Consider the following 16,717-nt stretch of genomic DNA (forward strand, 5'->3'; position numbering starts at 1 on the left):
CATCTGTTATTCAGATCATAGGGATGGGTTAGTAGGGCCACTTTCTACTTGGCTCAATAGGCCGTTATTAAGCACCGGACCAACATTGTCATCATTACAATAATAGACACATACCATACCAGGTTTTGGCACAAATACAACTTTGTTAGGCTTATTAGAAAAACATGCTTTGGGTTAAAATAATAAAGTTATTAAAGTGGACTATCGGTTTGAAATGGGGAACAGCTGTTTCACGTTCAGTGTCCTGGGTTTTGTCATCCACCCCAGCTGGTCTACCATATTATGCAAGTAAGTGACATCACTTGAGGCACTTCAACAGATTTTAGGCAGCAACTAAAAACTTCATATAACTTTTTTCACATATGCAGTTCTAGTCTCTAAGACCGGAAAACAGACTCTGAAATCATTCCCCTCTAAAATGCATAATCAGTGGTTGAGATTGACAGCTGAATTTTAACATTGGAAACAGTATCTGACAAAACAAGTTCCATTAAGTACAGCAGCTGTTGTGGACTTTCAGTCATTATTTTCCTTAGCAGATGGACCTGATCTGCAGATTTTTAAATTTCCATTTTTTGGAACACTTTAATAGCTTCCCATGATTTTGGCTTTGAATTTAAGCTTGAAATGCCATTCTTGACCTTGAAAAATAGTTTTCTAAAATACATGTTGGAAGTACTCAGAAAACTGCAATTATGAATGTCTACATATTTGTAATAACTCAGTGACTCATTTGCCAAGGGAGACTATTCTGAGAGTCAACATCTACTGCATGGATGTTGTGCAGTCGGTTCGTTTGGTTAATTACTGGTTAATAGTTACAGTTGTCAGACATGTTTTTGCTGAAATTGTTCTGAAAAGTTGATATTTTGAGTGGAAGGCTTTCAATTACATGAAAACTAGGTTAGGATAAAGTCTTCTGTTTTTTGTTTTTTATCCTTACCTGTTTGCACTAGCCTCAATAATCAGAATGAACTGCCATATAGTTTCACTTCATTATTCGTTCATGGATTAATTATTCAAACTCTGAGATGTGTGAAACAGTTAAGGTGCCTCAAACCAAGCTAAATTTGTAGCAGTTCACTCCTAAAGCACTTTGAGAATCAATGATTAACACTGAAGCCATTCTTTTAACTTAGTTCTGCGAAAACTCAGCGCTGCTTCCAAGGACAACCTTTAAGTATTTCAGCACTGTAAATGTTGTTAAGTCATTTCAGATGCTGTGCGTCAGTTATTTATCATCACTACTAGCAGCCACATAACTACTACACGTGCAGGTGATCACCTTCAAAATGTCATTTCTCCTAACCATCCAGATGTTTCACACACTTCATAAAAGGCTTCAGCTGAAGGGAGGAAAAGAAAAACAGGATCTAAAACACAGACAAGATTAAGATGCATCATATCATGATAAAGAAAAACAGCTGAATTCACAAAAGTAGAAAATGTTTATGAAAACAAAACAAAATACTGACATTCATAATGAAGATATTTGCATGCTGACACCATTGTCCATTTTACAGCTTTGGCAACTGCTGTCTTCTTAAACAAACATAACTTATGTTATACAAATGCACCAAACAGTTCTTTGGTATTTTAAAACACACTAAGTTGTCACCTGTACTGCACTGTAAATGAGACATATTACACGGAGCAGATTCTGCAATTAAACATAAAATATTACACTGCTGACAACCAAGCACAAACATAATATTGCATATCCAGCACATCATGCTGTGAACATTTAAAATAATGACTGATATTTTTGCAAATATCACTTCAATTTTTTTTTAAGTTAAACAAAATACTCTGAGTCTACCATGCCTCATAAGCAGTGTTAGATAGTGTATTTGAACAGAAAGCAACTCCAGTCAAGTCAAGAAGTTTGATCTTCCAACAGCATGCTTTAAAATTAAGGCCAGAGTGGCAAGCACATCCAAACAGCATGCTCACCAGCTTCTATTGTCTACAGCAAATTAGAAAATACTCCATAAATCAACTATTTGACATGTAGTTATTAGTTCTGTTTTACAGGGAGAAGGGGGCAGGGTGTTGCTTTTTGCCTTCATGGTTTTTCTAGGAGTCAACAGTAGATGGCAGCAAAGGAGAACTAGCACAGCATTAAACAAGAGATTCTTTGGTGTGATCCACAGAAAATCAATAAAAACTGTTCAATAAAGAAAACAAAGAGGCCAGGGCTAAAAAAAACAAAAACAAATGTGTGTACAACACACATACCTGCACAGAAATTTTAAAAACATTTAGCAGGAGCACATTTGCATAGTGTAGAGAAAACATGCCTGGTGATCAGTATTAACACTAGACCAGGCTGTTCTCTGATGAGACAGTTTCCTGCTACGTCCACAAGGCAGTTTCCAAAGATAAAGTGCATCAAGTTAGTCAGTCGTAACCTGAGTTAAGAAATTTAACTGCAGGATCCATTTTCCAAGACAGCTTGTTACAGGTTAAATTCTACAGCAGTGATGATTGGACATTTCCACAGTCTCAAGTCTTAATTCACTCACTGTGGCCTGTTTTATTGGATATGGATTTTAACTACTATTATCCTTTGCATTTTACTTATTTTAACCCAACTAGTGCTGCATAGTTTTCACATCAAACCTACTGCAAAATGATCTGGTGCAGCTTTCATTATCTGAAAAACTGTCCTGCCCCCCTCTAGTAAACTACAGACAGTTGCAAGAGCAACTTACAGTGTTTCTTCTTTGGCTGATGCACAAATACATCCAACACACTAGGAGCAAATCTATCTACAGTATCAGCATAAAAGGAAAAACAATAAAAAGGTGCTTGTGCACAGCTGCAAATGATAATATCACAAGAACACTCCAGCTAATGCACAACTCAGTCACAGATTTAATGACATTTGGAATATTGTTCAGGGTCAGATGTGAACAGCTGCGTGTCTAAATGAGCCTGTGCGCAATATGCTCCTGCAGCCACAGCAGCAGAGGTTGCAAAGGGCTTGGCCCATCAGGCACAGCCTCTATGTACATCTGTAGTAGTACCTCTTGTAAAATGAACAGCAGGGGCAAGCTCATGCTCAGTAGCTCATACAGAAATGTATAGTCCTGGGCGTTGTTCCTCAGGTGGCCGGTGAGGGCCTGCGCTGTACTACGCACACAGCGGGATAGATACCAGGGGGTGTTACACACAGCACGAGTCACACTCAGGGGCCCCCTAAGCTGTTTCCTTATGAATGAGCTGAAGGTACCTGTTGCAGGTTGACTCTGCAGGTCTGTTGTGCTGCTAGACTGGGAGCCTTCTCCATCAGCAACACATCGTTCCTGACCTTCAGCTCTATGAAGATTCTAAGACATAGGATGTAACAGACAGAGAAGTTAAAACCCTTCACATTAAATATTGTTAACATGGGATGAATAGAAGTGCAAGTTACTCACTGTGTGGCGAGAGAGAGTCCTCCGCAGGTTTGTCCCGTTGTTACGCTGATCAAAATGAAGTTTGCAGTATAGTTTCCCTGTAAGGTTACAGCAAATGTCAGGACAAAGTATGTAAGCAAAGCCAACTGTACTGTATGTGGTTCCACCATCAGATGATACAAACCCTGTCCAGAGTCGAAAGCATGCATGCCCTGTCTCAGAGAGGAGCTGCAGGTCGAACAGCGGAAACACTCCCTGTGGAAGTAGAGCCCCTCGGCACAGACCCTCTCCATCATGTAAACACGCCTCTCACATGAGTGACACTTGTCACCCAAAGGAGGGAATGCTCGTCGTACTGAGCCACCCTGGGAAAGTACGTGAAAATGAGCACTAATGTTACACACCTCATTAAAACTGAAGCTAATACAGATTGCTTTTCAGTGATTATTTCTTATTAACTAAATATTTAAAACAGATCACTGAAATAGTGCTAGATTTTAAAACTTTTTACATAAACCTAATCTTGTTTTACCTGTATTTTATTTTATTCTTTTTTCTTTCTTTGCCTTGTAACTAAATTACATTAAAAAGTTCTTATGGTTATGACTTTGCAACCTTAAAATGAAACTGGTCAATTCACATGACTTTTTGCTGGACATGTAAACTTCAGTCAGTTACTGCTGGAGGTGTTGGCATGCTCAGGAGAAAGAGAGGTGGGTAGTGCATATAGGAGGAGACAAAGTGAGAAACTGGCATCAAAATAAGGAACACACATAAGTGCAATAATGAATGTTTTCCACCAAGATCAAAACTTTTCTTGTCAATATCACTTCTTGAATGTCTTTGAGTGAGACCACAGACTCATTTGCTTCCTTGCATTGAGCTAAGAGGAAAATTTTTTTGAGAGCAAGTACAAAAATTATAGACAGGGGATTATAGATGTATATGGATAAACATGCACGGCTCAATGAGAAAAGCTGCTATCTTTAAAGAGACTCCCAGTTGCTCTTCAGAAATCTAATTTGATCCAAACATTACAAAACATGGATCATACTAGTACACTATTAGTTGCTTCGTTCATTCTGCTGCTTCGAACTTGTCTGCTGTGACAAGTGCTGGTAATTAAAAGCAAAATGTTGGAAACAGAAGTTCAAAGTAAAAGCTCTCATGCAAAATATTTTTTTCTTATGCTGTATATTAAAGGAAGGGAGGTGTGTGTGTGTCTACACACTAAAAAGAACTCTGACATTCAGACCAGTCGACATACAAGGTTTATAATTTTCTTCCATATCACTAATTCTTGTGAACTTGTAATCCTAAACATGGTGTGTTTTCACATGCAAGTAAACACAATGTGAAGGACAGACAATGCAAAGCACAAGCTTGAGATTGTCACCTTGTGTTCAGCAGAACTGTCTCCTGAGAACAGCCCACTAAGGTGAACAGCTTTTTCCTTTATACTCTTTGTGTGAAACTCTCTAGTCTGTTGTGTCAGAGCTTTTTTCTGCAGGATGACACGGAGCACAGGGACAAAAGAAAAGACATCAATCTCATGTCCTCAGTACAGTGGGACACTTTCTCCTCCCAACAAATGTGAAGCTTTGTGTGGTGACTAATATCAAACTAAAGCTCTGATTAGTTAAATGATGGAAGACCTTTCTGTTTTACTTTCCCATCAAGAAGCAGCATGTCACATCTAAGTGTGTATTGTCAGGAGAAGAACAATAACTTTGCTGTGTGAGGAACGAAGGCTGCCTTATTACATTAATTTCACACTCCACTTGATGTGGATGCTGTACTGGAACCGAAAACTGAAACAGTCACAGAAATCAGAGACAAGTAGGTTGGTTCGGCCAAAAAATATCTACATTAATAAATGATATACTGAAGTGTTGAGAGAGTCAAAGTACATTAATTTAAAAAAAAAAAAATCATTCAATTTAAGATTAAAACATGCTATGTGGCAGTATGGATTATTTACACAAAATTATGAGGACCTCAACTTAGAGATATTAAAGGATCAATACCACTCCCATATCTAATGGAGTTAGAGCCACAGTGCGGCTAACCTAGCTTAGCATAAATACAGGTAGCATGTAGAAACAGCTAATTTGCCTATTAGCACCTCTAAAGTCAACAGTTTATCCCACTGCAACTGTTTCTGTGCAGCATTTCAACAGCCTCAAGGAGACAAGACTGGCAAGTCACTGCTACTGCTAAAATGTAGTTATAGCACATTATTCCCCTTAAAGTCATACATTTTTGTCATATAGACTATACAAATGAAACAGATCATGTTAATCAGTCAGGTTTTGTAGGTGTACTTGAGATTTATAGAAAGTGAGGCTGTTTCCCTTTGCTGCAGTCTTTGTGCTAAGCTAAGTTATTTACCTCCTGGCTCAATCAACAAAAAGAGTTGACAGCAACATGTAACATTTCATAAAGCTCCTGTTCCTATATGTTCTGTGAAAACACTGTAAAAGATTTAATATGTAAGAAGAAAAAAATCCCAGAAATCACAACAATGCCAAACACAGAGAAGCTGCACTGACAAAGCAGAACAATAATCAAGATCTCAGACTAACCAACATGGATATAAAAGATGCTACTGAGGCTAACTGATAATATTATAATAACCCATCATTGTGGCAGTGTTTGGAACAGAATTACATTGTGTCTTCAGCTATATTTTTAAAAATAAAAACTGCATTTAAAACCACAGTCATCGCAAATTTTCTCAACAAACAACTCCAGTAGTAGACTAAAAAAAAAAATTACTTGGTAAGGTGACCAATTTTGCAGTGCTGATCTGAGCCAACACAGACAGGCTTTTGGAAAATCTGAATAATCAAAAAAGCCCATTAGAAGATGTAAGGCTGTGTCTGCGGCCGGGCCCTGGCCGACCTGTTCCACACTAACTCATACTGGCCAATAATGCATATGTGTCTGTCTCAGCTTGTGCCAAATCTGTAAGCCTATTCCTGCCATCTTCGTCAGTTGGATAATTAGCGGCTGACTTCACTATCTGATTACATATTACACAAGCCTAAATGTATAATCAGAGCATGGTATATAATCAACAATTATTCTCGGGCCTTCTTGAGGCACAGACTGAGCAGCAAAGGTTTAGAAAGAGGTCAGAAAAGAAAACAGAAGACAGAAGTGAAAGAATATGAAGGAGGAGATAGTGTTCACCTCAGAGACGTATTCGTCCACCTCCCTGAGGCGTTGGAGGATTCTTGACATGAAATTGATTGCTGAATGGCAGGAGAGAGAAGAAGCGGAAGGGTCTGCACTGTCAGGCTCAGGCTGGGGCTTCGACTCAGCATGCGTTTGATCAACATGTCTGAGCTTCACTACAGGGAATAGAGGCCGAAGCTGCGGTTTGGGCAGTGTCTTTGGTGGCTGACGAACTAACTGTTCAGCTGCTTTTCTGATACTGAGTTCAAACTGAAAGGGATAACATACAGTAGTACATATGTGAGCTGTGGTAGGATTTCTCATCAAGCAACCAAACAGTAAGGATTGAATTAATTTTTATTTTCCCTTCACTTAGAGGCACTAGACCATTTAAAGAACTAAATGGGTGGTTTTATACAGTCACAAGAAAAAAATTAATGGCACTGTTTGAAATTTCCTGGCTTTCTGCATACATTGGTCATTGGTTACTTTTTCCACTATCGCTTTGCATGTTTAATGGGTGTGTTCAATAAAGATATGAAAGATCATGACAGTTTGTTTTTTTATCAGCTTAGAAATATTGAGTTTGTTGATATTTGTGACTTTGGTGAAGATCAACAGGAGCTTGGTTTGCATCGCCGGCAGCAAGTCAGACTTGTTTCCAGTGCATGTTGGACTCCGGCAGGGCTGCCCTTTGTCACCGGTTCTGTTCATTATTTTTATGGACAGAATTTCTAGGCGCAGCCAGGGGCCGGAGGGAGTCCGGTTTGGGGACCACAGGATCTCATCTCTGCTTTTTGCAGATGACGTTGTCCTGTTGGCCCCATCAAACCAGGACCTCCAGCGTGCACTGGGGCGGTTTGCAGCCGAGTGTGAAGCGGCTGGGATGAGAATCAGCACCTCCAAATCCGAGGCCATGGTTCTCAGTCGGAAAAGGGTGGCTTGTTCCCTTCAGGTTGGTGGAGAGTTCCTGCCTCAAGTGGAGGAGTTCAAGTATCTTGGGGTCTTGTTCACGAGTGAGGGAAGGATGGATTGGGTCATGACTGAAAGGGCAAGATCCCGGATACAGGCGGCCAAAATGAGCTTTCTCCGCAGGGCGGCCGGGCGCACCCTTAGAGATAGGGTGAGGAGCTCGGTCACCCGGGAGGAGCTCAGAGTAGAACCGCTGCTCCTCCACATCGAGAGGAGCCAGCTGAGGTGGCTCGGGCATGTGTTTCAGATGCCTCCTGGGCGCCTTCCTAGGAAGGTGTTCCGGGCATGTCCCACCGGGAGGAGGCCCCGGGGAAGACCCAGGACACGCTGGAGGGACTATGTCTCTCGGCTGGCCTGGGAACGCCGCGGCATTCCCCCGGAGGAGCTGGAGGAAGTGTCTGGAGAGAGGGAGGTCTGGGCATCTTTGCTTAGACTGCTGCCCCCGCGACCCGGTCCCGGATAAGCGGAAGAAAATGGATGGATGGATGGATGGTGAAGATCAAATCACATTTTATGACCAATACCAGGAAACTGCAAACAGTGCCATTACTTTTCTTGCAGCTGTAGGCTTCTGTCCATTAACTGTCAGTCACAAATACTTTGTATTGATGTAAACTATTTTCACAGTGCAAGATTTTTGATTGGATTTCTACTGGCAATGTTGGTCATGCCAGCACAGCATGAAAATCAACTTGCATAAGTAATCCATTGTGAATATTCTGTTTGCTAGGACTAAAAAAATGTAAAACCACTGGTAGGGCCTTTTAAATATTATATCATTTGAGCTTTATAAATGGGTTTATATATGTGTTTGAGGCATATGCACATATAGAGTATGGCTTACAAATGTACTGTATGTGTGGGATAACAGGCATACAAATAGCATACAAATATCCTTTCATGTGAGACTTTACAGACTGTCACTAGTTTGTAAATGCAGTCCGACTGCTCCAGACTACCTGTCTCTCAGGAGGAGGTTTAGGTGGGACCGGAGGCCTGAGTTTAACGTGCAGACTCTCAGTCAGGTCACGAGTTCGCAGGGAGGACTTCTCACAATCTGACTGAGGTTTGGCAGAGACCATTAATAAAAAGGAACAGAGATAGAAAAGGCTGAAAAGGTTAAATGCTGGAAATAACAGGCAACAGAGGACTTTGTAAAATTAGCGAAAGGAAACGTTTTGTCAAAGCTCCAGCTCACAACAAGCTAAATTTAAACCATATTTACAGTGAAAAAGAAAGAATTGTAACTTTCTCTAATCAGGAAGAAATGTAAAAGTATTTTCCTACAGATAGATAAATACATTCATATAGTAATGAAGTATATACAGTACATACCTACACAATATACTTGCTTACAGTACTACAGTGTTCCCACTACAGTATAATAAAACAAAATGCAATAAAATCTACAGGTTCACATTAAACACTTCGTTGTGTGTTTTACCTGTGTTTTGCGCACAGTGTAGCTGGGTGTGCCTTCAAATTTGGCCCGTAACTGACTAGCCATTGAACGCACTTTATTTTCTGTGGGCTCCCGTCCATCTCGGACTGAGGAACCATTACTGGACAGATTGGTGGCCTAAAGAGAGACAAAAAACAGGCTTAGTATTCTTAGTAATTTATAGAAGTCCCACATACTGTTTAATTTCGAAGAAGAGGTTTATTACAAACCTCCTCTAAACAACAGAACTTTCGCCTCCTTTTGTGAATGGGGTCTGTACCGTCCGACCTCTTTTCATCCTAAAGTACAGAGCAAGAAAAGTAAAAGTCCCAAGAAGAGGAGCTTCAAACCAGCAATAAGCTGCTTGAATCAAACTCTCTCACCAGTATGCATTTAAAATAAATTTCACTTCAACTGGAACTAAAGATAATTCAAGGCAAACACACATCAGATGTAAACATTTCAGCGGGGAGTTACTGTACCTTGGGTACCCGTTTCCTGGGCACATTATTATTACTTCTGACTTCCTTAGATGGATAATCTTCATTGTTTTCATCCACTCCTCTGGAACCTGCAGTATAACACATGACTGCATTAGTTTTCCAACAATCATAAATGTCACATAATAGCAATACATTATGTTCTTGTGTGTTAGGAAAGCTATGCAAGTGATTTGGAAGTAAAAGATTTCTGTGTACAGGAAACGTTACATTAAAAAAAAATTAAGCATTACTGCAGCCCTCAGCTGCAAGTCAGAGGAAGGTAAATAACATTTACACGAGTTAAACACAACAACATAGTATAGGTAAACATGAGATAGTCCTTCTGTTCAGACAGGCATTTGTTCTTATGTTCCGAAGAATCACAGACTGCTCAAGTCCACAGGTCTGGTGCAAATATACATTCCTCTCATGCCACTGCACATGACTAACAACACACACAAGTTCTCACAGGAAACCAAAAGAAATAGAAATTTCAGTTCTTTGTTGTTAGTACGCATTTTAGTCATGTGATACATGGACCAAAACAGCACATTAATAACAACAGGCTTCAGTGTTTATAACTTATAAAAAGGTGTGTGAGAGCAGAGCAAATAGAGCAGAGCACTGTAGAGAACTGAGTAGAGTCCAATCAAGATGAGCAAAGTAGTGTAGCGAGCCAAGGGAGGAAAGCAGAGCAGCGTTAAATCAAGTAGAGACACACAGAGTAAAGTCCAGTCACATTAAGGAGAGCCGAGTACAGAAAAGCAGAGAAGAATGGAGTCCAACAGCACCTGATGCAGGTAGAGGTGTTCCACGGAAGAGCTCATAGAACTTGGACAGATAGGTGATCATCTTAGTCTTATCCAACTCCTCGCCGGCACTCAGCTCCTTCACAGACGTGAACGCTCGGATCCCAATTTCCCGCTCACTGATGTCAAAGGCCAACTGCAGGTTTGCAGTATGGTCTTCTTCATTTAACGAGTTGAAATCTCTGATAGAGTAAGGAGATGGGAACAGATTCAAGCATAGAGTAAGGAGATGGGAACAGATTCAGGCTACATCATCATCATCATCATCATCATCAACTTTATTTATATAGCACGTTTAACACAGCCGAAGCTGACCAAAGTGCTTAAGACAATATCACTACAACCCGTTAAAACACAGTAAGACAAGCAGAAGCAATAAACAAAACAGTAAAACAGGATCACACTAAAACAACCACCCATCATAAAACAAAAAAGGCTCAACAAGACAGAGGCTCATACTGGTCCGAACGCCAAACGGTACAGATGAGTCTTCAAATAAGTTTTAAAAGTGGACAACGAGGGGGCCTGCCTAATGTACAGGGGCAATGCATTCCACAACTTAGGAGCCCCCACAGAGAATGGGCAGCCAATGTAGAGAAGCCAAAATGGGTGTGATATGGTCCCTTTTGCGCCCTCCAACCAGTAGACGAGCAGCAGCATTTTGGACTCTTTGAAGGCGGGCAAGGGACGTCTGACTGAGCCCAAAATATAGCGCATTACAATAATCCAGACAAGATCTAATGAATGCATGTATTACTGATTCGAAATGCTGCCGCGAAAGAAAAGGCTTTACCTTTGCCAGCTGCCGGAGATGATAAAAACTGGCCCGTACAACTGCATGCACCTGATATTCCATTCTAAAATCAGATTCTATTTTAACCCCCAAGTTTGTAACGGTCGACTGCACGTACCGTTCTAAGCAACCCAAATCAACTGGGGGAAAATCACCAGAGTTATGCGGGCCAAACACTATAACTTCGGTTTTCGTGTCATTTAACTTTACATATGTCATGGCAAAGCAGCTGTGCCAGCCTATATTAGTGTTGCAATTTTTATGTTGACTTATCCTGAGCTGTCCATTTCTTTCTGTCTGGATCTGGTTTATATTTTCGCACACATTAGAACATTAGATTTTTTATTACATTTTCTATTAACATTTTATTGGCTTGAAAATGCAAACTTTTGAGTATTATTCCTATTAAAGATGCCCTGAGCAATGAGAACAATGTAGCCATGAGGTCAGTAATTGAAAATGTTTCCTAACAGTGGCTTTCATTCCTACATGTAGGTCACTGACAGTGACCAGAGTGTAAGATGATATGCACACTGATATGAACACTGTTAACGTCAGCACAATGGAATGACTTCACGCAGAAACTTATCTTACTTGGTGAATTTTCAACCCTGTAGAAGAATTGATTTCTCATATTGCAAAAGAAACTGGCAGCAAATTACTATTAATGGGAGGAGAAACCAGCTCTGACATGTCTACCTACACTGACAGTGTGCAGACTCTATCAGATGTAAAGAAGACAGCAGTAGCCTAGCAGCAGCACGCACAAACCTTGGTGTTATTCTGCAAGCACAGAGGCTCTCTCTTTGTTTTCTGCTCTGCTGACAGACATACATATGGAGGAGGGAGGGGAAATGCCAGCGGTTCCTGGCAACTTAAAGAATCACATGAAACTGCACTGGCATGTGGCGAGGTATGTAGGTGATAATTAAAGAGTGAGAGGTTATAATTAGATTTGTGAATGTAGAAATCTACAGTTGCACTGGCTAATTCCATGCTGTGCCAGGCTGGAAACTATGGCAGGGTTTCTGTTTTTTTAAGGAGGATTTTGACCTATAAGTAGGTATAAAAGCACACCAAGTCCTAGATGACTTGTTTTTCTCCACAGCTCCAGCACGTTAACTGTAGCAACAAGTTTTAGTCAAGTTGATGAACTCACTGGCAAAATACTCAATGTGAGAAATGTACACAGTTGCACTCCTGCTAACATTACATTTTATGCAGTCATGTAAAACACCATGTAGAGATGTTTTATGAGAGAGCTGCAGACTGTTACTGATACCATATAATAATAATGTCGAGACCTGAATATGTAAGATGCCCTGAGATGATTTTTGTTGTGATTTGGCACTATACAAATAAAAGTGAAACTGATACTCTGGTGTGTGTTACGTACATCAGCTGGGGTTTGAACCTGTGGATGAGGGCACAGAGGGCAATACCACTTTTCCAAGAAGACGTCAGGTCTGTAATCATCACATTCCTGTAGCCCTCTGTCTGTTTTTGGCACCAGGTAAGAAGCCTTGCTGGTCTGATCTCTGACTCTATAAAATAAACATGGAAAGTCATATTTTTCAATAAAACAAGCAAATTCTTATTACAGGAATGTTAGAAAATCATCTGGTTAGACCCTCAGGATGTTTAGTATGATATGACAGAGCAATACATGGCGTGCCAGTAAGCAAAGTTAGGAGAGAAATGGTGGGAATGGGTGCTGAGGTACAATATGCACATATCCCTGTCTGGACATGTACCTCCCTGCTGCCTTGGGTGAATGATTCAAGTTACTTCAGTTGAACACGCACCTCACGAGAGCTCCGTCTTTAGTGTTATTTCCCAACACAGATATAATTTAATCTCACCAGAACTATGAACTAATTTTATTTTGTGCCTCAGAAATTTTATCACATCAGATACATAAGTATTTCAAAATGATGTGATTGTTTTCTTTAGTTCAAATACCGGCTCATTTTACAGGTATAAAGTGCTAAAGATATGCATTTCACTGTTGCTGCCATAACCCAGCAGCTCTTCTCTCAAAGCTTCCTCCTCACAATGAACCCACATGCAAAGACAAACCTCAGATCATGACTTGTTCCCTAAACTGAGATGAATTCTGGTTCCCTACTACTTCTGTTACATAAAAAGGAAAGGTGAAATGTAGGCTGTAATGTTCACCTGAGGATACTTTCAAAATAACAGAAGTACTGCACTATCAGTCCGTCAGATCGCTACTTTAAATAACTGAGAAGAGTCAGCAGCGGTTACGCTCTGAACCAGAGATTCACTCATCAAAACAACATACTGGAATCTGCCAGTACCTGTAACACTTACCTCGTCTGTAGAGATTGACAGGCCGACGGATGGTAGCAGCACGCTCCAGAGAAGAAGAATTCAGCTCTGCACTGATGTACAAGTGACGCACCTGAAACAGGAAATGAAAGGATTGCAATCAGGACATTCCATATCAGATGGTGATCTGATATGGTCAGAGCGAGTACTTCTGCTAACCTGGTGCGGCCTGACACAGGAGGAGTTTAAGTTGGGGTATCGAGTCCCGGGGTCTATGGTGTATTGTTCAAAGTTTTTGGCAATGTTTTCTGGTGTTGTCTGAGGAAGCAGCCTATAAATACTCTCCCTATAGAAACATAATGCAACATGATTGGTGTTATTTTTATCACTTTAACAGGCAGTGGTTTTTTAACAGCACACAGTGATTTAAATTGGAAAACACACATATTTCCAAATAACAGTGTGTGTGTGTACCTCTCTGCTAGCACCTCCAGGACTGTCCGACCCTGAGCCCAGCTCTTTACCATCCAGGCTGTGTCAAAGGCTGCCAGGAATCCTCTGGCGCAACCTGTCCCCATTGGCCAGAAGGGCTACACAGGAACACATAGCCGAAAAAATTATTCAGGCCGGGAATTTCACCCCAACCCAGGCCACCCTGTTCATGCAATACACTTGATCAGTAATTTTAAACCTATTTGTTCATGTAATGCATACCAGACTAGGTATTATTTGGCCACTGTGTTCATCTGCTGTTTGTTAAGAATGTTTTTGAGGTTACAAAACACAAAAATCTGGGACTGGTCAACAAGTAGCCTATCTGAATAGGCTACTACGTTTTCCAGGTGGGCTATGGGCAAACCCTCAAAAACTCACTAGAAATGCACCAATTAAATGACAGAGGCTAGGTGCACAAAACACTCAGCCTACATCATTAAAAAAAATAATAATAAAGATAGTCAGTTCAAATGTTCAGTTGAATTTTATATTCAACCACCAAACATATCAAAAAAATTCACACACACATTAAGACACACTACAACAACTTAAGTAAGTCTAAGTTGTAGATTACAGTGTTAACTCACAGCTGTTCATTAAGGAAACAGGACAAAATAAACACAAAATGTTGTCAAGTGCAGCAGCAGGTTTACCATGTTTTACTATTTGAGACTGCTATGTCACATTCTTTGCCATGAAGACATAAGAATTGCAAACTATGTGTCACACCTTTATCTAGCTGTGCTGGACATATTTGTGTGTGTTTAGTGTGTGTCTAGTGTTTCTGACTGACCTGGTCCTTTACTGGTCAATATGTTGCTTATTTTGCAGCATTTAGTTATGTCTGTGGCAAGGGCCATTTCTTTTTCATTCTCTCCCTCTTTGCTCTACCTTTCCTTTTCTGCTGAACATGACAACCATCCATTTTGCCTGGCGACTTGTCTAAAGTATTATCGGTCGACAAGGAGGTTACTATACAGTTGTCACGTGTGCTGCTGAGAGAGACAATGTCATTTTTGACATTGCAGTCAGTGTGAGAGTCGTGCCTGATGCATGGACTCAGATCTGTCAAGTCACTCCTGGTTTGCTGTATGTTATTACGGGTCAAGTTGACTGTTCACGGCCGGCCAAACGACCATCAGGCCACCAGGAAATGTCCCGGTGCTCCCGAGGTGCTGTCAACGTGTGCTGAGGGGACAGGGCGCGAGTACAGGATGGGCAAATGACTACTGGTAACATCCTCAATAGTAACTGGTCTGCTTACAGACCAGGTAGAGTAGCTCTCATACAGCACTGGAACAGGAACAGACCCTATCCTTCACTCTCAGACTCTTCACTCTGCAGCATCTGGCAGGAGGAAACATCCCAGCCACGACTACCAGGTTCTTTTCTCATGCAGTCATAAAACTCTGCACCCTCCCTAAACTCACCTGAAGTGAGGTAACTTAACACAACAGAGCTTGCTTCCTCTTACCTCTAACAAACTGTCGCCAACCAGGGCTACCAACAGCTGATGTCCAAACCTCTCCCTGACCAGGGCAGCGTTCTCAGAGGCATACATGTTTGTGAAGTCGAACATCGCGACATCTGGCTGGCTGCAGTGGTTCACGGCAAAATCCAGTGTGGGAAGTTGGTAGTTGGTGCTAAAGTCAGCAGCCTCTCGGGCGTAGCACTGAAGAGCTTCCTGGTTGACATTTTCACTGCTCAGCAGCATCTCGGTGTCTATGTAATCCTGTTCAGCATGACGATCAGAGGTTCACACAGAGCAAGTCTGATCTTAGCATTTCAAAAACACCAAGATTAATTTATAAAAGAGAGTTTGTTTTTAGTAATGGTGCACACAGAAATTAAATAAAACCCCTGCTGTATATCAAAATAGATACAATTTAAAAAAAGATGAGTGCAGGTGGTGGTCATGATACACTGATATGGGTCTAGACCTCCTAAGTGCTGCCACATCCCCATACATTCGGGGGATTCAAATCTGGACAATTGATCTAAAGAAGTTCTGCTTACATTAATGACAACTCCCTTGTCCAGCAGGCTCTGTTTCTTGGCAGTCATGACAAAGTAATGTGTGTTGTCCTTGTAGTACACAATGTTTTCCAGATCAATACCTGCAAGAAATTATATGGTTTCAATATGGCTACCATTAATAAAGCACATCAAAGAGACCTCCCACAGTGGTGAATGTTTCTAATTGTTTGAAATGCTGTAGGAAAGTTAGAGAGACTGACTTGAACCCATCATAGTCTTATTATGCATAACACACTTCTGTGCCAATCCCCTAAATAATTAGATTAATACTCAGTGGTTTCACTCAGAGCAAACAGAACAAAAACACAGGCCACGTGACTGAGAATCATTTCTTGATCACATATTTTCTCTGTATGTAGCACTCTCTGCGGCCCCTGGACTTCATGCCAGCAAAAAGCATAGCGCTTCAGCCACACAGCGCTTCTTTCCCCACCTGTCTCCTCTTTGAGGTCAAGAAAGAACTTCTGGTTGAAGATGAAGGCTACTCCGCTGATCTCTTCTACTTTGGCCTCTGCGGTGGTGTTCCTGTTGATGAAGTTGGCTGTGATGGCAATGGCCAGTTTACCCCTGAACTCCTTCCTTTTGAAACCTGGAACAAGAACAGACACAGGGAGGGAGAAAGAGATAGAATGAAACAGACAAACAGAGAAAGAAGGCAATGTTGATCTTCCCAAGCAAACCAGAACTATTGGCTCAACTTGCCCAATTAAACCATAACTGCAAGGCAGTTGTTTTAGGATAAGAGGCTGCTTACCAAGATGAGCTTTCACACAGCCAAGGGAACAAAAGCCATGAGTTGTAAGAAGCAGCAGGAA

At 41.0% G+C, this 16,717-nt stretch overlaps 1 protein-coding gene across 5 annotated transcripts in view; it reads right to left on the minus strand.

Annotated features, from left to right (window-relative positions):
- Positions 1-1,248: 1,248 nt before the first annotated feature.
- The window catches only part of mical2a (microtubule associated monooxygenase, calponin and LIM domain containing 2a), a 31,605-nt gene continuing 16,136 nt past the window's right edge, over positions 1,249-16,717 (minus strand). For 2 of the 5 annotated variants that reach the window (XM_020605019.1, XM_020605012.1), the window contains exons 6-22: positions 16,336-16,491; positions 15,882-15,982; positions 15,340-15,597; positions 13,845-13,960; positions 13,590-13,716; positions 13,413-13,503; positions 12,475-12,622; positions 10,268-10,467; positions 9,477-9,565; positions 9,225-9,293; positions 8,998-9,132; positions 8,513-8,614; positions 6,597-6,851; positions 4,798-4,905; positions 3,586-3,766; positions 3,423-3,499; positions 1,250-3,332 (exon numbers count right to left, since the gene is read on the minus strand). In XM_020605019.1, coding sequence (XP_020460675.1) covers positions 2,928-3,332; positions 3,423-3,499; positions 3,586-3,766; positions 4,798-4,905; positions 6,597-6,851; positions 8,513-8,614; positions 8,998-9,132; positions 9,225-9,293; positions 9,477-9,565; positions 10,268-10,467; positions 12,475-12,622; positions 13,413-13,503; positions 13,590-13,716; positions 13,845-13,960; positions 15,340-15,597; positions 15,882-15,982; positions 16,336-16,491 — 2,618 coding nt within the window. In that variant the 3' untranslated portion in view covers positions 1,250-2,927. Of the gene's footprint in view, positions 3,333-3,422; positions 3,500-3,585; positions 3,767-4,797; positions 4,906-6,596; positions 6,852-8,512; positions 8,615-8,997; positions 9,133-9,224; positions 9,294-9,476; positions 9,566-10,267; positions 10,468-12,474; positions 12,623-13,412; positions 13,504-13,589; positions 13,717-13,844; positions 13,961-15,339; positions 15,598-15,881; positions 15,983-16,335; positions 16,492-16,717 lie in introns of all 5 variants that reach the window. The other 3 variants (XM_020605026.1, XM_020605036.1, XM_020605046.1) reach the window with 3 other exon arrangements.

The sequence above is a fragment of the Monopterus albus genome, unplaced genomic scaffold (genome assembly GCF_001952655.1).
Source record: "Monopterus albus unplaced genomic scaffold, M_albus_1.0 scaffold4.1, whole genome shotgun sequence".
Lineage (NCBI taxonomy): Eukaryota > Metazoa > Chordata > Actinopteri > Synbranchiformes > Synbranchidae > Monopterus > Monopterus albus.